The sequence below is a fragment of the Alligator mississippiensis genome, chromosome 6 (assembly GCF_030867095.1).
Source record: "Alligator mississippiensis isolate rAllMis1 chromosome 6, rAllMis1, whole genome shotgun sequence".
In the NCBI taxonomy this organism is placed as follows: domain Eukaryota; kingdom Metazoa; phylum Chordata; order Crocodylia; family Alligatoridae; genus Alligator; species Alligator mississippiensis.
The window spans coordinates 19468372-19493293 of NC_081829.1; the positions used below are offsets into that span (position 1 = coordinate 19468372).

Consider the following 24922-nt stretch of genomic DNA (forward strand, 5'->3'; position numbering starts at 1 on the left):
GATCTAGTGGCAGTCTACAAACTAGTCAAGGGGGACCAGCAGGCATTGGGAGAGTCCCTGTTCCCCCAAGCAATCCCAGAAGTTACAAGAAACAACGGACACAAGCTAGCGGAGGGAAGTTTCAGGCTAGACATTAGGAGGCCCTATTTTACTGTCAGGGCAGCTAGGACCTGGAACCAACTTCCAAAAGAAGTGGTGCTGGCTCCTACCCTGGGGGTCTTTAAAAAAAGGCTGGACGAACATCTGGCCGGGGTTGTTTGACCCCAGTACTCTTTCCTGCCGTGGCAGAGGGTCGGACTAGATGATCTCCTCAGGTCCCTTCCAACCCTACCAACTATGAAACTATAAAGATCCCAGAGGCAGGTGTTCTTCCATCAAATGAGCTAGGTTAAAAGAACATTATATAAATTGCAAAGACCAAGCACTCAGAAGTTAAGAAATGCCAGTTTACAATTCACAGATTTTCATTACATCCATTTAATCTCATTTCATGTTTACAAATAATTGCCCACGGTTATTACTATTGGTGTGTTGGATATTTCTAAATTGCTGGTCAGAACAGGTGCCTCCCAGGCCTCTTACACATTGTAAAGCAACACAGGTGTAAAGAAAGCCTTTGAAAGAGCTGCAGCAGGATTCTTACAAGTCCAGTTGGACTGATAGTGTTTCCATTGTATGGTATATTTGCTCAAGGTCAAGGTCAAATGAAAGGAATGGGAGGCCGTGGATATTTAACTGATTTTTATGAGGCCCTGCTGTATTAAATGATTTTGGGAGAGGCTACAGACCCCTGCTGCTTCATCCCTCTGACATATAATATGTGATGGGAGGTGGGTGCCCCCTACTGCCCAGCAAACTTGGTGAATATTTATAGGACTAAACATTAGTACAGGTGTCTGCAATGTTTGTGGGCTGAGTGCCAAAACCCCCTGCAACCTGGACTTCAAAGATGTTGGCATGCCAGGGGTGGTAAGCAGGGGAGCTGCAAGGGGTCCAATCTTTGTCACAGCAGCACAGCCCTGGCCCCTTCCCCACCATGCTCCCAGAGGCACGCAGGCAGCCACTGCCAGAAACAAGCTGGGCCAGGGCTCCGGACCCTGGTGCAGGCACCTGCAGCCTCACAGCTGCCTGCTGCAATCAGCCCAGGCTCTGGGCAGGCCCCTGCCTCCTGCCTGGGAGCCCAGACTGATCACAGCAGGCCACCGTGAGCCTGCAAGTGGCTGCCTGGGGGGTCCAGAGCCCCAGCCCCACTCATTGCTGGCAGTGGTTGCAGGCATATCCCAGGGAGCATGGTGGGCAAGGGGCCAGGGCATAGAGACCAGGGAGTCTGCCCCTTCCCTGCTGCAGACCAACTGGATGCTGGCTGCAGCACAGGGGCAGCACAAACCCTGCCGGGACCCTCAAGATCACAACAGGGTCAAGAGCCAAGTCTGAGGTCTGTGCTACACATCAGCAGTGGCCTGGCTCCTGAATCCCAGCTCCAGGCTCATGGCTTAGCACAGTAGGAGCAGGAGCAGGGGTGGGGTGGGAGCAGGGTCTGGGATTGGCAGCATGGCTCATCCTAACCCACTGGCACTTAGGCGTAGGAGGAGGAACCCCCCTAGAACCGCCCGTGGCAGCCACCCCTGTGGCACAGCTCCCACCCACAAACACCTTCCCCCAGCCCAGCAGCCAAGCCAAGGGCTGCCCCACTCCATCTCCAAGGCCATGGCTCAGGCCTGATGTGCAGGTCCCTTGACCACCCTCAGCACAGACAAACTCTGCAGGGAGAGAAGACACAGACAGGGGCAGCAGGGCCTGGGGCCACCTCGCAGGAAACCTCCTGCCTGAGGCTGCTGCGCTCATGCAGCTTGCCCTGCCCTTTGCAACTGGGCCCAGTGGGATGGAGACAGGGATGTCCCCCCTGACCGTCCACCTCTCCGCTCCCCTCCTTCCCCCTGCAGGGATGCCAGGTTTTGCAGGTGCACAGCCCCTGCCAGTGGAGTGCAGCTCTGGCCCCTTCCCCACAGTGGTCCCCGAGGTGCACATGGCAACAAGCCAGGCTGGGACTCAGGATCCCAGTGCAGCTCCTTAAAGGTTCATGGCTGCCTCCCACACCTGGCTTGGGCTCTGGGCAACTGCTCCTTGCCATGGAGCCCAGGCTGTTCACAGCAGGGCTTGCAGCCTCCCTGCCACCTTCTGTGAGCAGCCCCGGCTCAGTGGCTGGCAGCAGCTGCCCCAAGTGCAGACCAGCTGTGGCGTGCAGAGCAAAATGGCCTCATGTGCCATGCTCTGGCATGCATGACAGTGGTTGCTGAACCCTGGACTAGTATATTAAGCAACATTATGGAGAGACTGGTGTTCTGCTCAGCCTTTCCATCACTATCATTTTTGCAACCACAAGTCACCCACTTGGCACAGAATTATAACATCCTGCTTTTCCCACTTTTCAATTTCTTCTTCCAATTAATGCCAGTATCAGCATACATACTGGCTTGTTTGGAGTTATAAAAAGAGACTGGACTCCTCTCTATTCCTTTTCCTGTCTCAAATTCACTAACAACTTCTCCCCACTTCTCTTTCTTAGAGAAATAAAGTGAACTCCCTTCTAAGGGTTCAGGTCCAGCCACATCATCATAGACTGAAAAGTTGTCATTGGCATGACCATCAGCAGGGTCAGGGTCGGAGATACAGCTGTATACATCCTCCTTTGGTGTTTCACTCCTGAAGTAAACTGAGTCGTATGTGTCCTCATTTGCAACCGAAGGCACAGATGTGGTGTTGTAGTATAAGTCATCGGACACCCTTTTGAGACAGAGACAGGAAAAATACCTTATTACTGCTCCACTTCTGTAGTGCTGCCTGTAGAACTAATGTGGCTGTGTTCTGGATATTAAGTGGGTATTTCCATATGCAAGCATGATTAAAGCAATCAATGCTGACCACTGAACATGTCATGAACTGGGACTAATTCTTCTTCCCAAGACATCACTGGCAGAATCCAGATGATGCCAATGAGACTGCAGTTTGGTTCCTCTGAAATACTTTGTGCCAGAGTGGCTTTGCCAGAGGGAGGAGGACAAAATATAAGCTTGCCCAGGGCATCATTTTCCCTAAGGCTGGTTCTGGGTCCAGATCAGGTCATGCCAGAGCCAACACACAGGGCCTGGAAGTCCAGTGAGGCACAGTATACAGCTTGCACCCCATGCCAGCCTCATGCACCACTTGCAATGAAAGTCCCAAAATAGGGCTTGTGCATGCTGTGGGGTACATGTGGGACAGATGGCCCTGCACACTGGCTCTGGCATGGCCTGATCTGGACCAGCCCCAGAGCCAGGACTCTAGGGCAGGTACAGCAGAATGCAGGATGCAACACACATCCCATGTCAGGCCCCTCAGGCCAGAGGCTCCCAACTACTGGGCCATGGACCCCATGAAGTGTTGGCTGCCGGGTTGTGGCACAAGCCCCCCGCTCAGACCCCCATCTGTCTACCCAGGTGAGCAGCTTCTGGAGTTAAAGCTGACCTTCTGGGATTAAAGCTGAGCAGTGGGGCAGCCCCAGGAAGGAGGCAGCTGGCTTTGTGTGCCCTGTCCCACTCCTGCTGGTCCATGGTATAAAAAAGGTTGGGAACCACTGCCCTAGGCCACATGCAGCACCCACCAATTCCAGCCTATGCACCAGACCAGCTCCACACACATTGGTGTGACACCCACAGGCTAGATTATACAACTTCTCAGGCCAAATCCAGCACATGGGCTATATGTTTGACACCTCTGCTCTAGCACAGAACAATCTACATCTTCCATAATAAGCCAGATGGCAAGTTTGTGCACTCTAACTGAGAATGAGGTAAAAGGCAGGGCAAAAGGAATCAGTGGTTTCCTTGGCATATTCTGTTGCTTTGATCATGCAATATTAATATCTTCCAGTGCACTATGAGGGGATCATGCTTCCCTGTCCCTCACCAGGAATTTGGAATAAACTGTGTGCAAAAACCCCCAAAGCCTCTATCCAAAATATACACATAGTAGGAATTAGGCATGTGCACTTAGTACTGTGCTGAGCTCATGCAAAGTTGGATATATTCTATAAGGGCCCAATCAAAAGTTTCTTGAAGATAGCCCCTAAATGTACTATGTCCTCACTGCAGTGCTACGTGTATGGTATGCCTACACTGCACACTGGGATGGAGTGCAGAGACACATGATGTAAGTCAGGTACTGCAAGTAATCTAGCTGTGATTGAATGGAGCTCCACGTCACTAATTTATCCTGCTGAGAAGCATTATGCAATGCAGACATACCCCTAGGCCTTGTCTACACTTCAAAGATTTGCCTGTAGACTGAGAATGTAAAACCCTCCTACTATACTAACAAAAGTGTGTGCTTCTGCCCTGAACAGAAAACCAGCAAAAGTATTTTGGGCCAGGGTAACTGTGTCTGCAATAGGATTTTTGGTGGTATAAAAATGTGGCAAAAAAATCACTCTGACTGCCATCATTGTACTAGCAAAAGGTTCTAGTGTAAACTCAGCCTTGGAGGCTTCTGATGGTGTGGAAGACATCCCCACTGTAGTTGAGGTTCACATTTACCATTCCAATTATACAAATGAACATGAAAAAACCAAGGCAAGGTGTGTTCATTATGGGGACTCTATAACAAAACTAGGACCACAGTGAATTACCTGTAGGCATCTTTTGCTTCCATTACCAGCTCTAAAATGGAGGAGAAGGGGTGTCTTCTGGTTGGGTTAGAATTCCAGCAGGCTTTCATACACAGAATTAATGGAGTAACCTTTTCCAATTCCTTATCACTGATATTTTCTACGTCTGTAAATTTCAGAATTTCCTCTGTAAATTTCAAAACCTGTTTTTATAGTTAAGCAAGCAAGAAAATAGAGACACTTTAGCATCCAAACAAACACAGCTGAATATTCTCCTCTATGGTAAATAGTAAAAAGAGATCTAGATCATACCATATATAAGAACAATTGTAAGGTGTTAATTAATCCCCAGGAAAAAATGGAATACAAAAACAAAAAAGTTGGGGAGTGAATTTCAAAGAAACCTTCTTACAGATTTTTAGTGGGAGGATGAGGTTGGGATTGTGGTAAAGTGCACTTTTTACACTCCCATCTAGGGAGGGACAGTCACAGTCCCAGCACTACCATCAATCAGGTAGCAGCATAGCACAATCTTTCTCCACCTCAAAATTTAATGAATTATAGAAAAAAATGTAATACTGATAAAGACAAACAAGATCCACATTCGGAAAAAAAAAACCCACAGTTGAAAGATCAAAGAGTGAACTGTGATACTTTCCACTTGCAGAATAAGGGCTACAGAAAAAATGATAGTCACTCTCAAAGCTGGAGGCAGCAGTGCAATCACTCACTAGCTGCGCAGCAACCCCTCTCAATCATGCTCCTGTACGGTGCACACATTTGGTGATCGTGTGGGGTGGGCAGTTAGTCTTCCTGCCCTTCTCAACCACTGTCAGTGCTGTGCTATTAGCAACCCTGAGACTTACGAGGACCTGCTAATTTCAAGGCTGCTTTACAGGCAAGAAATAACAATGTAACCAGTCTTAATAAAATGGTTTAAATTTGCTTATACAATGTATTTATCATTGAAATAGATGGGCTTTGACAAACGACTAGTACAATCTGCACAATGTCATGGCTGTTTACATTATATTGACCCCAAAGCATTCTGGGAGCCAAGGGAGGTTCAAAGAGACCATCACCAGAATTAAATACTCAAGAAAATGTATGTAAGTGAAATTTAATAGCAACTTTAATAATGAAATACAGATAAGATATACATGGACAAACATATAGAGCAAATAATATTAAATCAATAAAATGTACATTCATCTAAAGAAAAAGCAATCATTAATATTTGAAAGAAATTAATCTTAACTTCTCTACATCTTAAAGTCTTAAAAGACCTCAACTAGGTGGCCAGCCTGTTAAGGGAAAAGCACTTTTTTCTTACGTTTAAAAGCTCAGTTGTAAAGAAATATTTATCTTGGTTTATCTGCCAATGGGCTAGTCATGAAGAACCATAGCTCAAGGCTGACAAGCAAAGATTCCCAGGTGAACCTAGATTTTTATACTCAATTATCTGGTCTATTTGAGTGACCTTTAGGCATCTTATTCTGACCTGTCTTTCTCATATCTTCTAAACTTTTGTTGCCTCACCTGCTCATTTTCTCTGCCTCCTCTTCTCTTAGTCAAGCTCTGGTCAAGTAGATGCAAGCAAATGCTATTCTGTATCATCATTAGGCAGCTTAGGATTCATTTATCCATGAGAAGTTTATGCTGTTTTCCATTTACTGAACTTACCTCCTTGCTGTTTAGTAAGTGGAAAGGCTTCAACAGCTTGAACATATGCAAATTGGTAAAACGTGTTGTTAATGCTTCCCAGACCACAAGCCCAAAGGTGAAAACATCAGATGCCCGGGAATACAGTCCACCATTTCTCACTTCTGGGGCAGCCCTATGGACAGGAATGAACACTTCACTGGTTTATTATAAATCAGCACATGTGAGGAGTCCAGACAGAGTTAGCTGTAAAATGCCCTCCATCCAGAATATATCCCTCCCACCCCTCCAACATTCATTAGGCCAACTTCTGGACTGGCATAAGGCACTTGGGAGTCCCTTTTACCTCAGGGATCCAGTGACCACTGTACAATGGAAATATCTCCTGAGCCTCTGTAGATACCAATACATGCTATTCATGATTGGAGCCCTGGAAGTCCAGACACCTAGAAAAAAGGATGTCTCATTTCTACTATTCTAAGAAAAAAGCATGGAGTGGGGTGTCTAAGGGACTCAACCATCCAGGCAATTCATAGGTCTTCCTTCTTCAGAGTTGTCTTGTTCACAAGTATTCAGGCAGATTTTACATGGTAAACTACAGTACACAGCTGGTCACCAGGCTTCCTCCAGCTTTGTGAAAGCCTAGTCCAGCTTTCCTGGTCATCCAACAGTTGAACAGTTTGCAAAGCACTTCCCTTCAAGCTAAGCAAGCTATTCCTTCTTTTTTCTGGACAGATTCATTTTCAGGCCTCTGGGACCTTGCTCCTTTTAGCCTGTAGGAAAGATCCTCTCCTCCAGAGAGCTGGTGATGTTTTGAACCCATCTCTTAGTCTCTTTGACATTACTTCTCCAAACCCAGTGTTGTGGGACTCACTAAAGCTCCTTTCCACAGGCCAGATTATAACCCCTTCTACCTTAGCCAGAGAGTGGTTTGCTCACTCTGTCAACCAGGGAGTAAAGAGCAGAGGCTGTGGCATCAGGTTTCATTAAGTGTGGAAAAGATACTGAAGGGCACTGTAGGAGATTCACTTTAGCCCAGAAAGGGTAACAGGGCCATGAAGTACCTAAACACCTACTTCCATGAGACCCTGTGGTGACATTTCCCAAGATGACATTTTTGGAGTTCTGATTTTTTGCCAAAAAGTTTAAAAAAATGTCTTCCAGGAGAAATAAATCAATTTTCTGTCTGTCTCCACAGTTTGACTGGGAACATGGTAGAATTCAAGGAGAAAAGAGAGCACATCTTTAGTGAGGAAATGTTCATGGCCATTGTGGCTCTTTCTTCAGAGCTAGTTAGATGAACTGGAGAAATACAGTTCTGTACCTGAAATTGGGTTGGCTACTAATGGGCTGGATTTTGTGGCAGAAGAGAGGCACAAAGGAAGGTAGGAGTAAATTGGCAACATTAAAACCCCTAAAATCTGTTTACCATTTTGCAGCGTCAATGGGCATGACTTTGCGCACATAGGGGACAAAGAGGTTGCCTTCAGACCCGGTATCTGGCAGACAGACTGCTCTTCCCAAACGACCAACTTTTGCCACCACCTTTCAAAAGAAAGGGAAGAGAATAAGCCAAAAAACACAACATCTCAACAATTCTCCCTTCCCAGGAACAGACAATTCTTGTCGGAGGACTGACTAATTACAGGAACACAGGAATCATCAGGCTTGCCTGTCTAGTCCAGCCTCTTGCCTTTAACAGTGCCCAGTATTAGATGCTATACAGAGAAGAAACTCCATAATGGGCAATTATGAAATAACCCTCAAGTTTCTTCCTAATCTTTGGCAACTAATGCTTGGCTTATGCTCTGAAGAATAAGTTTTTTATCCATTTCACAATTTTAAGCTTAATTAATCAAGGTTATCATTTTTATTGACATAAATGATACCTTTTAAAAAATGTTAATTGATATTTTATAAGCAACACATAAATAAGAAATGAAACCTTTTTTGAATCCTGCTAAATGCTGGCCATGGTATATCACGGCAGTGAGCTCCACTATATTTATGCACAGTGTAAAGTTTGATCTGGTTTAAATCAGTTGCAGCTCACAGGACACATCTGCACAAGATGCTTAACTTCACATTAGCATAGTTTACTGTGAAGTAAGCATGTGCATCTACATGTGTACATGCTTACTACGCAGTAAACCTCCCTAATCCCAAGTAAATTTGCTACCTGCAAATGCAAGTAGCAAATTTACTCGAGATTAGTAATAGTGCTGTAGCGCCCATGAAGACACCAGACTGGGAGCAAAATCTGCTCCTGGTCAGCCATCCACCAAGGGATGAGAGATTGCTCCTTGCCCATGGGAGCTGCCTGCTGTCAGGGCAGCCTCTGACACAGGAGCCTGAGCAGGAACTATGCCCCTCTGCCCCAGCAGCAGGGAGCTCCAAGCCCCCTGCTCTGAGACTGAGATTGGGGAGCAGGGGCTGGGAGATCCCTATCTCTCAACCCCCACTCCATCATCACAATCAGGAAGCAGGGGGCTGGGAAACCCTAATCTCCCAGTAGTGGCTCTGGGACTACTGGGCTGCTGCCAGGAGACCCTTACCTTCCAGCAGTGGCCCCACACTGCTGGGAGATCTCCCAGCAGCAACCCAACGATCCCAGAGCCACTACTGGCAGATAAGCATCTCCCAGCAGCAGCCCCACAGTCCCAGAGCCACCACTGGGAGTTCCCTGGTGGTGGGGGCTGGGGAGCCTGTTCCCTATCCAGCTCCACAAGCACAGAGCTGAGGGCAGGCAAGCTCCCCAGCCTGTTCCCCTGCCCCCATCTCCATGCTCATAGAGCTGGGGAGAGTGGGAAACAAGCCCCCCAGATACCCCCCTCCCCCAGCTCTACACTCATGGAGCTGAGTGGGAAACAAGCTCTCCAGCCCCCAGCTGGTATGTGGCAGGAGCAGATCCCAGGCCCATGTCCCAGTTGGGTGACTGAGGCACGGGGCTTGGAAAGAGCTGCAGGTGTGGGGTAAGTCCCAGCCCCCCACCATAATCTGCCAGTAAAGCAACTAGTAGCTAGCCCCTTGCCCCTCTCCTGCAGCTCTGTCCAAGTTCCATGCCCCTAATCAGGGAGCCAGGGCCAGGAGCTCCCTGCTGCCAGGGCAGAGGGACTTTAGCTGTTATTGTCTGCTGTATATGGGATACAACCTTTGCCACTACATAATACTGGTTTAATTCTTGTTTTCCTGCCTTTTTTTGTTTGTTTACAGTTATGTCTGTCTTCTATGAATCTTAAGTGAAAATATTTTGTCCCCTTTCAGCATGGACTAGTACTGGACAGTGAATTAAGGCTGCAATGGAAAGACAACATAAGTCACTGAATGAACAGACCAAATGTAAGAAGAATAAGTATATATACCTCAGAGAAACTGGGACCACAATTAACATAAATATAACTGCATCGCAGATCACAGTGTATGATCTTGCTGGAATGAAGGTACATCATAGCAGAAGCAACCTGCTCCAGGCAGGAGAGAAGTTTGCCATGATCCATGTTACAAGCCACCTGGTCTAAGGACTCAGTATAGTCACCAAGAGACCTGGAGATCTGACAAAGACAAATAATGATGATAGATTAGAAAAAGGAGTTGCTCAAAAAAAACCCCAAAAAAACCAAAACACAAAAAAAACCCCACTCTGGGCATGTCTACATAAGACATTTACTGTGGAGTTGCCCAATTTGCTCTGCAGTAAGCATCTCTGTATCTACATGTCAGCCCTATTAGGCTGCAGGAAACTAATATGCTCCACAGCAGGTTAGTATTTGTAAATACAAGTATTATCCTGTTGCAGAGTTTTTTCATGTGCAGCAATGCATCTGTAGATGCTGACCCAGCTGGCTGAGGCACCTGGGTGCTTCAGTGCACCTACTGGCTAGCCTTGCACTGAAGCACCCTCATGGCCCAGCCAGTAGGGCCCTGCAAAGCTTCAGATCGTGATTCGGATTTGGAGATGATTCAGAGGCTGAATCTATGAATCTGAATTGAATCGCTAGACATTTTAGGCTTTCCGAATTGATATAGAGCTTCCAAATCGATTTGGAAGAGATTCGGTGATTCGGAGATTTGACCATAGGGTATAATTGGGAATCAATGAAATATCCATAACTTTGTTGATTTTTGGCTGATTCGGATGAAACTTGCAAGTGTTAGCTCTTTCTGAGAGCCAAGTTTCAAGGTGATAGGTGCAGGGTTTCTGGGAAACTGCACCTCAAACTGCTAACAAGCAAAACTCATGACATAGGTGACCACTGTGTGTGTGTTAAGGGACAGGGGGCTGAAAACTGTAGGCCTGCTAGGGCCTGCCATGGCCACAAAGCCTGCCAGCTGTCAAGAAGATGGCTGCAGGGGGAGTCTGGGTTCTGGGGCCTTGCACCTCCGGCTGCAGGCAGACAAAACTTGTGACATGGGTGCTTGTGGGACTGTGTATGTTCAGGTGCGCCCTTCCTGGTGCTGGGGCCTCTGCACAACATGGCAGTGTGCCCCCGTGAGGTCTCCTCCTCCCCTACAGCCTCAGCTCAGTCCACCACTGTAAACAATGGCAGGTCAAACTAACTTAGTTGGCTCAACACCAATAGCACCAACAGCATCAAAGGTACCCAGATGGAACTGTCACAGAGCCTTTCTTTTTATACAGGAATTAACAGAGTAAAGATCTTGTGTTGGATATATCTTACTCGTGTGTGATGGCTTATCTTGTGTTTTTATGTTTATTATGAAAAAAACCCAAAATAGTTAGAAAAATCTATCATAGGAAGCTTTTGGGTTGAAAAACTCTTTGTCAGGCTGAGGAAGTAGGTGCAACCGGTGTGTCTCCTGGTCCTGGATAGAAGGAATAGTAAAGAAGCCAGAGGCTGGCCTGGCATGCAATGCAGGCAAGAAAGCCAGTCGGTGAAAATGGAAATGGAGGCGTCATGGGGTGAGGGAAAGGCTGGGGTCGGGGGGAAGGGAAAGGGGATGTAGCAGCGCAGGTAAAAGTGCAGAGGTACCTGGGAAGTCAGATGTCTGGCAGGTTGCAGCAGAAAGAACTTCTGCACAGTAAGGGTGGCCTAGCAGGTCTGAAGTTTTCATTCCCCTATGCCTTAACACGCGCACAGTGTCACCTATGTCATGAATTTTGCTTGTCAGCAGTTTGAGGTGCAGTTTCCCAGAAATTCCTGCACCGATCACCTTGAAACTTATCAGACTTCATCCCCTCAGCAGAGGTCATCATCCTTGCAAGTTTCAAGTGAATCAGGAAAAAAACAACAAAGTTATAGATATTTCATTGATTCCCCATTATGTCCTATAGCTGAATCTCCGAGTCTCTCTAAATCGGCTTCGAGTCTTTTCCGAATTGATTTGGCCAAATCGAATTGAAAAAGCGATTTGAATGTCTGAATCAAATCAGCCAAATCTGAATTGAATAGTTGCCTATTCTTACAGACCTACCAGCCAGCCCCTCTGCAACACGTTAAGCTAGATTGGAGCAGCCCCAGATGGCAGACTGACCTCCCCAGACCCTCTGCCAGCCAGCTGTGTGTGCTGTGGTTATGGGAAAATGTGTAAATATGGCATCTGGAAACAATAAGCTCCAGCGTGATATGCACCAGAGTTTATTGCTGTGAATTAATAGCATGTGTAGATGTGCCCTCTAAACTCTAAATTCACAGAGTGAATTTTTTTCCTCTCACTCCACTCCACAAATGCAATGCTTGTCCTTGAAAGAGGTCAGTTTTTCAGGCAAAATATTTCTTTGGTCTATGATCTTCAACACTGCCTTTCCTGTGTTTTGAGAAATCAAGGGCAGAAATGTGGTATCTGTGATTTCTGTACAAGGACCTGTATTATTACAGTGGAGAAAAGTTTGTTTTAATGGTTAAGGTAAAGGATTACACCAGAAATTCAAGTCCTATTTCTAGTACTACCAAAGACTTCTTGGGTATCTCTCTCTCTGTGCCTGTCACAGACACTTCTGTTCCATCCAGCAAACTGTAATTTTCATATATATTACAGCAGTGCATAATCAGGGCTTTATTGTGTCAAGTTCTGTGAAAAGCCACATTGAGGCATAGTCTCTGCCCTAAAGAGTTTGTAGTCCAATTTCCTCCTAAAATGATTAGTTGCATCTCAAAAGATTGCCCAAATTATGTGCAAACCTTTTCACAAATGCAGTTCTATGCACTTGTTGAAAATGTGGGCCTGAAGGTTCATAAAAGACTTCAAGATTTTTCCCTGAAAGTTTTTAACAAACTTCTTAATTATTGGCCAGCTATCAAAAATGAACTTAAAATGCTCAGTGTGTCCTGCCCAGGTATTCAGTAGGTCAGTTTAAAAACTTGAGATAGAGTTTTATTTTGTACACCTAGGTTAATTAAAGGTTTTTAATTGAATTGTATTTGGTTAAGTTTTGTTTTTTTTTCCATTCAATTTTAATTGTGTAAATTTTGAGGAGAATTATTCAGGAACTGTCTTTGCTTCAGTTTCCTGGTCAGGAGAATGAAGAAAACTTTCCAAATCATAAATTCATAAAAATACTAATAAAACACAAAGGTAACCTGAGTTCAGAGAGCCAGAATATATAACAAAGGCAAGGACATACAAGTGAGTCTATCCAGACAGCCTATGGGTTTTTTACCCCTGTAAAGAACAGCTTAACTATCTGAAGATGAGATCAGTTTTCTAATTACTCAGCTGATTCAAAGGTTAAGGGAAACTCCTCATCTGCATTACTTGTTATTGGGATCCAAGATGCAGTGGGAGAAGGGGGCCCTCCCATGTTTTAGTGCATTACTTTAGTGCTTAGGACAGGAACTCAGCAGGTGTATCTACATGTGCCCCCCGTGGCACAGTTGTTACTGCACTATCATTTAGTACTTGCTTTAGCAAATACTAAATAATGGCGTAGTAGCAGCTGTTACTGTGCTGTCCTGGTGGTGCATGGTTATTTTTAGCAACTGTGTCACCCTTAGAAGTTGTTAGTTAGTTAGAAGGGCCATTGTTCAGTGAAAAGATAAGTGGTTTAGTGAAATGACCGCTACTCCGGATGGGAGGAGGCCCTGTATTTTAGCTTGTGGCCTCACTTGCAGTGAGTTTGGAAACTTCCCCATTGCTCTCCATTCATTTAATCTAATGACTATTAAAACAAGCTGCACTGACTCAGCTTCAAGAGGAGGGCTCGAAAATACCTAACTTATGGCCTGATGGTTGAAGCACTGTGCTTGGAAATAAGAGACATGTAGATTTAAACCAGGTTTGAGTGAGGAGGACTTAGGACTTAAACATTTTGCTTCCTGGGTAAGTGCACTAGCCCCTAAGCCATCGGGTTAAAGTTTAGGCATGACTTTCTTGTGGGTTTTTGCCCGGTTTGGGACTTACCCAGCCTTACACACAGACCTGCCAACTAGAGTACAGCCTAACAGAACATGCTCAGTAGCTGTGTGGATGCTTGTATGTCCACACTGCTACCAGAATAGAATCACAAACTGTGTGTGAGGGCCATCAGTAGCATTTGCACAGCTAGGCAAGTGCATTTTTGGCACGTAAACTGAAATAGGCTCTAGTGCCAAGAGCCCTCTGTTGGATAACAGCGCAGCAGAACCCAACCTGTCCAGGTCCAGAACGCACAATAGAACTAAGGAATCCTTGCACTCATGTGCTTGAACTGCCAGATCCCTATGGCAGAGCTGCTTGCATAATCCCCAATAGATGGGCATATTCTCTAACCTATTATATTGTCTAATTTGACCCTTTGACCCATTATTGGTAAAGAAATGGACAGTGTTATACTGAGTATTTTCTCTGAAGGAAATATGAAAAGCAAGTTGATTAATCCTTCCTTGTAGATCATATTTCAGCCACCCAAGAAGAAGCTGACTCATACCTGCCAGAAAAAATGCTGCATAACCTTTGGGAAAGAAAACTCTTATCAAACCAAAATGACTCAGGGGTGTGGGAGGAAGGGAGGAGTTACTAGTAATGTAGTGAATTCAGTATGTGCCATAAGAGCTATTTGTGTTATCAGGTTGGGTGGGAAATATTTGGAAGTTTCACTATATCATCACCAAGGGAATATATGAGACGTAGAAAGAGCTAAACAAAACCAAAAACCTTCTCAAATATTGAAGGAGCTGTGTCTGCATCAGTTAGTGTTCAGATCACTATCAGCTGGTTTAGCCACATCTCTACTAGGAATGGAATGATAAAGACTTTTCTTCAGAACATTACATTTTAAAAAAAGCACTAATTGATATGTAAAGCTTCAGATTGAGAGATAACTATATTTTGGTCAAATGCTCAGCGGGAAACAGTGAACAAATAACTTAGATGAGGAATTTAATCTATAAAGTTCACAGATATCATAATAAAATGAGAACATGGTGCTTTCAGCAAAATAAAATAAAAAAAACAAACACAAAAAATCCCTCACTAAAAACAGCAACAACAGCACACACATGTGCGTGCACGCACACATGCGTGCGTGTGCGTGCATGCACACACACACAGAGCTGTTAATATGGGAGCTTCCATTCTCCATCCAGACCTGTTTCCTCAGGAATACTGTGTGATTATACAATAACATTTCACTTACTGTATTTACTTGAATCCAAGATGACCCTGAATTTAAGATGACACCCCCAATAATTAGATTCTATATATGGAAAATTTATAAATGTGTTATAGTTTTCCAGGCACAGAATCTAATTATTGGAGAGTTGTTTTAAATTTTCCCTCTCCCCACACTGCTACAGCGGGGAGAACAGTGTCTGGGGGAGTCAGGTAATCTCCTTGCCCATTGCTTCCCCCCCCCCTTCCCCCCAGCAGCTTTTCAGCCCCACCACTATCTGCAGCCCCTCAGCCCCGCTCCCCACAGCATAAAAAGGCCAGAGCCAGAGCCTCAGCAGCCACCAGCCCCTCCCCCTCCTCTTTTATGCAAATCTAAGACAAAGGGACGTTTTCCCCTGTGCTGATTGAGGGGACTTCATCTTAGATTTGATCAAATACACTATTGTCATAAGGCTCATACCATTTGCCAAGAAAGAGAATTATTTCTTTAAATACTAAAAGAATTAATATGGTAATCTAAGCAGCTTTAATGTAGCTAGTTTGATGGATCATGAATTTCCCACTATAAACATAAATATATTCCCTTTGGGCTCTATATTTTAAAAAGGACATGGAGAAGTAAGGAAGGGTCCAGAAGCAGGTGACAAAAAAACTGAAGGATTTGGAAGGCAAGTCAAATAAGGAAATGCTGAAGGAAATAGGCATGTTCAATTTGTGGAAAAAGCAATTAAGAGACAAGATAGCTGTCTCATAAATATCTGAAGTGCTGCCATAAAGAGGAAGAACACCTTTTCCCTGTGGCTGCAGTGAACAGGATATGGACCAACATCTTAAACGTTGCAGTTTAGATTGGATATCAAGAACAAGTTCACTGTTAGAACAGTGAGGCAGTGGAATAGACTGCCTTGGGGAGCTGTGGACTCTCCATCCATGGAGATCTTCAAGAAGAGGTTGGGTTAGCATTGCTCAGGGATGATCTAGAAGCAGTTGTGTCTGGAGTGCTCTGTCAGGAGCAACAGTTAGAAACCCAGAAGCACGCAGAGACTGCTAGGAGATAATGAAAAGAGCTCTGTAGCTTAAAGCAGGTGGATGCTGAAGATACCATACTCAGCAGCAGAAAAATGAAGCAGAGCTTCCTAACTGTCTTAGTTAGAAAGGAGATTAAAGGATCCAGGATAAAATTTTGGAGGGGATACAGAAAGGAGAGTTCTGGCTGTCCAGCAAGTATGTGTGATATATCCATAGTTATGCTTGATGTCTCCAGGCTGTTGAGAAGAATAGAGGGTGTTTAGTATTTCCCATACTTCTGATCTTTGCTATTTGCCTTTTGGGGCCAGGAAGGAATTTTTCCCCCTTCTGTTGCTACATGTAGCCATTTTCTTTTCTTTTTTTCCTTCCTCAGAAGAATTGGGGAATGGCTGAAACCAAGGCTGGGGATTTTGACTGTAGTATACCTATGCCCCTGCTGAGAGTAAAGCCTGGAGGTTCTTGGCTAGAGGGTCATGCACCTTCACTCAGGCTTAGACTGATCACAATATTTAGGATCAGGAAGAAATTTGACCTCATGGTCAGATTGGTACAGAATCGGGTGGGGGGGTTGCCTTCCTCTGTATCAGGGGACATGGCCCTCTCCCTTGAATCTCTCAAGTGCATTTAAACAACCCTTATAAAAGGTATATCTTATAAGAGGTATCATTTTGGAACCAAGAGTTCTAGTTTTTTGTATGTCTTTAAACAACCCTGAAACTGATCACCGCTTTCCCCCTGCTTTACCTTTGGCAGGTTAGGGTGCTATGCCTTCTAGTTGTGCAACAGGGTTGATTGTGTAGTTTCAGTAATAGGTTAGACAAGAATTTGCATGGGATGGTTTGGATAGGGATGATCCTGCTTTAGGCAGGGGCTTGAACTAGATGACTTCTGAGGTCCCTTCCAGCCCTACTTTTGTATGATTCCATGAAACCTGGAGGATTCTCCTTGACTTCTTTAATCTTCTAGTTCAGTTCTCATCCTTCTAATTTTGTCTCCTCCTATCCAGCTTAGTTTGTTGCTAAGTGATTGCATTTAACTATCTGCCATACATCCTTCCAACAGGTACCTTTCCACACAATCCACAGTGGGGTAATTTTGCTCTTACTATAATCTTCTTCTGGTAGGAAAGAAGGTGGAGCTCCACCAAGGGACTGTATCTTTTCTCCTCAGAAAAATCAAGTCACTCTTTTACTACAGATAAAGAACTTCCCTTTCTCAGCCCTGCTATTTACCTGTCTAAAATTGCTATTTTAAGGTTATCTTGAAAATTCTGATGTCCCTGTAAAGCAGATAAACGGTCTGCATCTAACTTTATATAGAAGCAATCTTCATGTAAGAAAGGCAAAAAGCCAAGTTAATGACATGTGGGAGACTGACAATATCAAACTAACCCCAGTATCATTTTTTTTTATTTCTGTGTGTCTGATTTATCTATGCAGATTCTCAAAACCAAAACCCAAGGTACAACTGCATTACAACTATTCTCCGTATCTTTCTACATCTTCACTTGAAGTTAGTGTACCAATAACCACAGGTTGCCTTTGTTTTACAGACCATCGTTTAAACACCATTTCAAATTCTTCTTCCACATCAAAGCCATTTATTCAGACTGAAGTGCCTCCATGGAAACCACATCAGTCTGGCAGTGTCAGATATTACTGACTTCCTGAAATGCTATGGGCAACCAGCCTCTCCAGAACAACTTCAAGCTGGAAATGCAGGACTGTCCATTATCACATCTATTCTTACTCTGATTATCCCAGAAAATGCCTTCCACATGCACAGGCACATAGAACAAGATTTTCAAAAAGTGTTTAAGTGACTTGAAGCCTAGGAGCATTTGTAGATGACATGGGGGTTTAAATTGAAGCGAAGTAAGCAATTTAGGGTGAAGTAAAACCCTGTGTCTTGTACACCTGTATTCTTACCTGCCTCTACGGCACTGGGGAGGGGAGAGCAAGCTATCAGCGGGCAGAGCAGTCCCTGAGCTGTGGGGAGAGGGCTGGTGCTTCCCTCTGTGGCAGCTGTACCCCCCGCCCCCTGCCCAAGGCTACACCTGCCCGCAGGCACCCGGCTCGGGTGGTCCCAGAGTGCACCGCAGCTGCAGAGAGAAGCACCAGGCCCCCGCACAGCTCAGGCAGGTTCCAGGGAAGATTTAAAAAAAAAAAAAGATCAGGCTTGTCACTTGTTTTGTTTTTCTTCAGTGCAGCGTGCCTCCATGGGTTGCTGCCAGGCTGCCTGGTGGGGCTGTCTGCACAGCTCCTGAGCTGCACGGAGCCCGGTGAATCCCTCCATGGCTGTAAGGTAGCAAACAAACTCCACAGAGGTGTTTTAGTTTGCTGTGCCCCAAAGTCATTTAAGACCCATTATGCTGCCGAATTTGCTACAGTGGCTGGAATTAACGCACAATAAGTCACTGAATTTGCAAACTCGTGCAAACGGCAACACCATTAAAGCAATGCAAAAGGGGATTTAACCCACTTTAATGTGTCATCTTCAAATGCCCCAAGTTGCCAACAGCACTTTGTCTACTCAGTCACCTAGTTATTTTGGAATGTTTTACCCATAAAGCCTGACAGGTTTAAACAGTCCATTGTCCTTTACATTAAATGATCCCTTGCTAGTCCAAACCCCCAATACACACATGCCCCCTGCTCTCAGACTAGTTAAACCATAACCATTGCTTATTTTCCATCCAAAGCATTGGAGATAACCTCAGAGAATGCTGATGCTGCACTTACCAGCTTGGTTGCAGGGAAGCAGTTCAAGATTTCCTTTACAGATAGCAAGTTCCTGTGATCTAACATGCATAAGGTCATCCTGGTCATATGGTTCATTTTGAATGATACCAGCTCATGAAGGCAGCCCTCCTGCAAGACAGAAATTCAGAAAATTGTGTACTCTTACATGCTCTCTACTCCAAAACCCAAAAATGAACCACCAATTTTTTCTCCAGCAGAGATATTCAGGTCTTTCTCCAAATTCTCTCATGGAAAAGATGATGAAATTGAGGCCTAAACTTGCATGGTGATGATGAACCAGATCTAATTTCCAAGTGTGGATACATGACACAATTACTAAAGAATAATTTACCTCAGATTTTTCTCTGTAATAAATGTACTTCATAGTGGGCACGTCTACACATGAATATTAATGCACATGAATAAACTTGAGAGCTTATTGTCCCTGAGTTTATTGCTCCTGGGTGCCATGCCTTCATATGCACCCAGCCCCATAGTGCACAGCTCCCATGCTCCCACCCAAGTTCCCAGCTGCACATAGTGGGTCTCACCTGACCACACAATGTGCAGATCTTGTACTCCTGCAGTGTGGGGCCAGCCCGGCCTGGCCCCATAGCATGTGGCTCCTCACACTCCTGCCACCTTTCCCCCATTGGAGTCCCTGTCCCAGCCTGGTGGGGCTTGTACCTGCATGTTCAGGCTCACAGACATGGAGGCTGGGAATAGCCACATGGATGTCAGCAAAAGCCTTCGCCAGATCAAGGTTTCTCATCTCCAGCGCCCCTTTGCTAGGGACTGATGGTGGGTCAGGCCAGGCTGGGGTCAGGGGTGTAGTTGCTTAGCAAACAGAGCTGTACCTCCTGAATGGCGGGGCAGCCCAGGGCCAGCGCTTACAGAGGGCTTATGGAGGGGCCCTGTGGGCAGGTTGGAATTGCCTGGTGAGCTGGATGCGGCCCACCAGCCTTATTTTGCCCATCCCTGGTCTACACACGCTCTGCTGCAGAGTTAAAAACTGCAGCAGGATAGTACTTGTACTCACTATGCCCAAATGAAGGGGAGGCTGGACCTGATGATCTGTAAGGTCCCTTCCATCCCCTAAGATCTATGAAACTATGAAAAAAATAAAATAAGTAAATACAAGTACTATCCTGCTGTGGAGTAAATTAGTTTACTCCACCCTAAAAGGACTGCACATGCAGATACAAAGACATTTACTATCCCGCTAATTAGTCTACTGCACAGTAAACATCTTGTGTAGATGCACCCAGTAAGGAGTAGACATATGACCAGTTCTCCTAATGCAGCTGCCCACAGTCGGAGCTATTACAGCTCTGGCCACTAGGTGCAAAGGAAGCAAATACGTTTGCAATGAGCAAATGCTCTTCCCGTGCCCCGTCCTGGAATGAATTTGACTACAGAAGTGGAAAAATACCACATTCCATATAGTAACTTTCCCACACATTTTTCACAGGATAACTTTACTCTGGATTTCAGGGATTTACTATTTATTGTCTGCTCCCCTTTTATCACAGAGTAAACATGTCATGTGTCTGCACCCTTCCTTAGCAGTCAAAGAAGTATGCCATTGGCTTTGTTAAGTTTATCTGAATATTGCATCATTGTAACAGAAACAAAGGTTGTCCTAATCAAGCTAATTAATTGTATTAGCTTCGTTAGTATTTCTAAAGTATTTTGAAGATTAAGGGAACTCCTCGAGTTTTAAGTTGCATTGACATTTTGATGGGATAGAAGAAATTAGAAACTCCCAACTCCCAACCTTACAGAAAATGTAAGCCTTAACATCTTCTGATTTAATAAGATCTCCCTTTATTTCTTTATTTCAATTGATGTTTAAAGATAATAAAGGAATCTCAGATATCTGGAAAAAAGGATATAGCTACAATAAATCCATCATAAAGGATGGTAGTCTTGCACCTTTTATGTGTGATATGGTTCAGTTATGTAATGAACAGGAGATATTCTGGAAAAAACTTTGTTTTTGGCTGAATAAGACATATGGGAACATATGGAATGATTTATCACATACAAATTTGGAAATATGTGTGTTGTATTCTAGAGATAAATCTCACTTGGTTGGTAATGTGTATAAATGATTCAATAAACTATGATATCCAGCAGCCATCGTTAAAGGTAAATGGGAAAACGATTTATAAATATTAATAGTTGAGAAATGGGATAGCATCTGGAAATCACTTTGTAAAACATCTAATCCATTGCTTTTAAGAGTTTTTCAGAACAAGATTTTGAATAAGTTGTATTGGACCCCAGAAAAGTTAAAGTAAGGCTAGCCTCAAATGACTATTGTTGGAGCTGTGGAAACGAGGTTGGGTCTCTTAGTCATATTTTATTCATTTGTCCTAAAATTACTAGTTTTTGGGCTGAGCATCTGTGTAACACTTTCTAAGATGCTTAAAATTAACATCACCAGATGTATCATCACCAGATGTATGCATATTGTGGATTATGGATTTATTACCATTGTCTACACCTATGTAAAAATGGCTAGCTATAATATTTTTGGTTGCTAAACAGGTAATTTTAAGGAAATCGAAAACTCCCAATGTACCTCAATTCTTGGAATGGTTAAAAGAACGTATGCATGTTTTGTGTTAGTGGAAAAGATTACATATGCAAATAGACATAACTTGGCCCAATATGAAGAAATATGGTGCAATATGAATCTTCTGTTAGGTTTATAAGTTGATTTGTTTGTGGTTTGGTATCCTTTAAATGTATATTTGTTAGTTGGTCATATATAAATGTCAAGCTTTCTCTTTCCCCTAGTCTATACTAAATTTATAGCATGTGCGTTTAATTATCTATTTTGTAATGCTTTGGTTTTGCTTTTTTATTGTATTTTACTTAGTTTATATTTTATGGTTTTGTTGTTTTTGTTATTGTTATAATATGAAAATTAATAACTATAGTTACAAAAAAAGACACTCCCAATCATAAATGCCCCAGACTGTGGTAAGTTCGAAACTCACACCCAAAATTTGTTTCCTGGTTCTATTTTTTTTAATTGTAAAGTGATGGATTTCAAGAGATGATCTGAAGTAGTGTCATTGGGACAGAACTGCTAGCTGAGCAAAAGAGTTGGTTTTCAAGAAACCATTCATTTCTTATGGGGGCCATTAAAAGGAAAGGAAACTTTGAATGGGGAGGAAACTTTTTTTACCTGTATACAAACATTAGACAGGTAGATACATTAGTAGAAAGGTAAACAGACAATAAATAGATGGATGTGTTCATATGTGTGTGTGTTATTACGGATAAACTATATGGTTAATGGTTGTAAAGCTTGTGCTGCTGGAAATCCTGGAAACTGAAGTCCTTTGGAAGGTATTAACAATTACATAGAAAATTATGAACAAAATTCCAAATCAATTTTATATAAAAGTTGCGAATGTATACCTTAGTCCATCACATTTTTCCAGCAGTTTACTGATTCTAATTTAGTTTCAAGACTTTTTACAAACATAAGAGTCCAGTTAAAATCACTGTATGTTTTTATTTCATAAAGCTATGAAGAATCATTGTGATCATATGACTTCCTGTGTAACACAAGCACCAAGACTTTGTCTGCTAGATTAAAATGCTTCTATTGATAGAGATGATAAAGAAGATTCTCTTCCTAGAAGAGATAAAACAGTAACTAAGAAACAAACTATTACCTTCTGTTCAGTAATATCTTGACATGTGCTCAGAAATCTATTTGGTGCATCCCACTCTTTGAAGCTTCCTAGACAAATAAAAACAAAATCACAAAAACTAATAGGTCATGATTCATCTCTGATGTACACCAGCTCTGCACTAGGTTACATACATTTTTGTTGGTGGAGTTATCACTAATTTGCACCAATCTAAGACATCAGCCAAAGCACTGCTGAGAAACAATAAGCAGCTGACTCCTTTCAAAAAAAGTAAATCATTCTCTTAGAGGAACAACTAACTTATTCCCACATTTGCACTTATGTTTTCTAGTTAGTACAGTACTGAAAATGTACTGGGACAATTTCTCCTTAAAAGATGCTGAGACCAGTTGTGTAAACCGAGGAAGTTTGAATACTTCCGAGAATCTTAGGGTCGTAGGAACACAGGGCTGGAAGGGACCTCAGGAGGTCATATAGCCCATCCCCATGCTCAAGGTAGGATCATCCCTGACTGAACCATGCCAGCTAAGTGTCTCTTTAAACTACTCTTGAAAAATGTCAAGGCTGAAAATCATAGGTGGCAAAAGGTGGGGGGGGTTAACGGGGCTTAGTCCCCCCAAATGCAGAGCAGCGATAAGACCACAAGGCAGCCCAGCCATGGGCTTCCAGCAGCTGCAGAAGGGGTGAGGAGGGGTGCGGGCACAGTGGTGAGGGAGGGAGTGGGGCTGGGGCAGGCCCTGCACAGCTGAGGCAGGGCATGGGACTGATCCGCGAGCAGCTTGTCTGAGGGGGGCATGGCTCCTGCTGCTACACGCACCCCAGGAGGGCATGGGGGGCATGTGCCCCTGAATCTGTGCAGGGCAGGGTGGGCTGCAGCTGTGCGCTGGAGCCAGAGCTATGCCAGGCTCTTCCCAGTGAGGGTTAGACCATGCTGCGCTTGGGGTAGGTGGTGGCAATGCTGGGAAAGGGGTTATGGGGGGGGCTTCAACCACCCCAAAATTTATCATAGCCCCCCCCAACCCCACTTCCCAGCACACCACCACTGCCTGCCCTGAGTGCAGTGCGGCCCAACCCCCCTCCCCCCGCTGGAAAGAGCCTGGTGCAGCCCTGGCCCCAGCCCACAATGGCAGCCCACTCTACCCCACACAGATCTGGGGCACATGCCCCTATGCTTCCCGGCATGCATGCACTGGCAAGAGCCTCCACCTCCTCCCCACGCCAGGCCCCCTCCCCCCAGACAAGCCACTCACAGCTCTGTACCACACCCCACCTCGGCTGTGAAGGACCTGCCGCAGCCCCAGCCCCACTCCCTCCCCTTCCCCCACAGACTTACCTGCTGGGAGGGTGCGCACATGCACTCAGCCTCCCCCAATATTTTTTCTCCCTCCACCTACATTGAAAATTCTACAACTTCTATGGGTAGCCTTTCCACATAGTCAGAGTTCTTCCAAATCTCCAACCTAAGCTTTCTCTGCTGCAGCTTGAGGTCATGGCTCCTAGTCCTGTCCCCTACAGCCACAAAAAAGTCCATCACCATCCTCTTTATAATTGCCCTTCAGATATTTGAAGACGTTATTGGAACCTTTGTACACATTCAGTCAAATGAAGCCCAACCTTCAATCTCTTTGTCTTTTTTTAAAGCCTCCAAGTTTTAGTGCCCACAATCATAATGCCCATTTCATTATTTATGCCAATTTCTTCTTGAGACATAAGTGCTGTTAAGAAAGCTTTCTTGTCACAGCAAGTCTGAGCACTTCTCAAGCACATTGTAAACAACATTAGGTTCTTACCTTTGCTATCAAAGCAGCCCTGCCAAACAGAGAAAGGAAGAAAACAAAATTAGAGCTCGGACAAACACAAATACCTGTGTCAGCTCAACATTTGGTTTCTCTCAAGCTTCCAAAGCCTTCAAAACTGTCACTTCTTCAGCCAAGTGACACCTATTACCTTAAGAGGGAAGGATGCCAGATAAAAGCGATTGGCGACATTGCTTGGGAATTACTTGGGCACTAATGAATATTTGGAAGAGCTGAGAGCAAGAACGACTTCACATGTTTATTAATTCCCAAAGCAGGCAGAACCTGTTGTTAGCTTACCATCACTAGGACAATCTGAAAATGCAGAAAACCACAAGTGTGGGTATGGTCCCACGTTGTGTTGTATCTGATTTTTTTTAATTAAAATTTTAAAAAGCACTTCTTTTCCTCATTATTATGCCAGTGAACTTCTCAGATGTCCTGGGAACTAGTTTTTGGATGTGTTTACATCCTGGGCAAAAAATCAGCAGCCCAGATTTACCAACAGGCAAATCAATTTGTTTAAATCAACACAACTCCACTAGCTTTGGTGGAGTTGCATCTATTTACATGGACTAAGTAACTGGCCCGTTACGTGAAAGAAGGAGCAAGCCTGCTCCTCCAAGCCTGATGCTTTGCTTCCATAAGGTCAGATAAACAATAGTTGATCATCTGGATTCCTACTAAACTGAATACCCAAAGTTTGTGGAGGGCACTAGAGCCAGCTTGCTCCTGAACAACTGAGAGCTTTTATGTGTCATGGTTTGATCTAAATCTTGCCAAGTGACTTATCAGCCTGTCCTCCTGAAACAGTGAGCTTACAGAATAAAC

At 44.3% G+C, this 24922-nt stretch overlaps 1 protein-coding gene across 2 annotated transcripts in view; it reads right to left on the minus strand.

Annotated features, from left to right (window-relative positions):
- Window positions 1-448: 448 nt before the first annotated feature.
- The window catches only part of LOC102564709 (uncharacterized), a 50731-nt gene continuing 26257 nt past the window's right edge, over window positions 449-24922 (minus strand). Inside the window, exons 12-20 of one of the 2 annotated variants that reach the window (XR_009462980.1) lie at window positions 24086-24104; window positions 22317-22384; window positions 18622-18750; window positions 9667-9855; window positions 7734-7849; window positions 6326-6479; window positions 4664-4845; window positions 1320-2784; window positions 449-1019 (exon numbers count right to left, since the gene is read on the minus strand). Coding sequence is in view for 1 of the 2 variants with exons in the window: in XM_059729687.1 (XP_059585670.1) it covers window positions 2403-2784; window positions 4664-4845; window positions 6326-6479; window positions 7734-7849; window positions 9667-9855; window positions 18622-18750; window positions 22317-22384; window positions 24086-24104 (1239 nt within the window). In the remaining variant the exon portion in view is untranslated. Of the gene's footprint in view, window positions 2785-4663; window positions 4846-6325; window positions 6480-7733; window positions 7850-9666; window positions 9856-18621; window positions 18751-22316; window positions 22385-24085; window positions 24105-24922 lie in introns of both variants that reach the window. The other variant, XM_059729687.1, reaches the window with a different exon arrangement.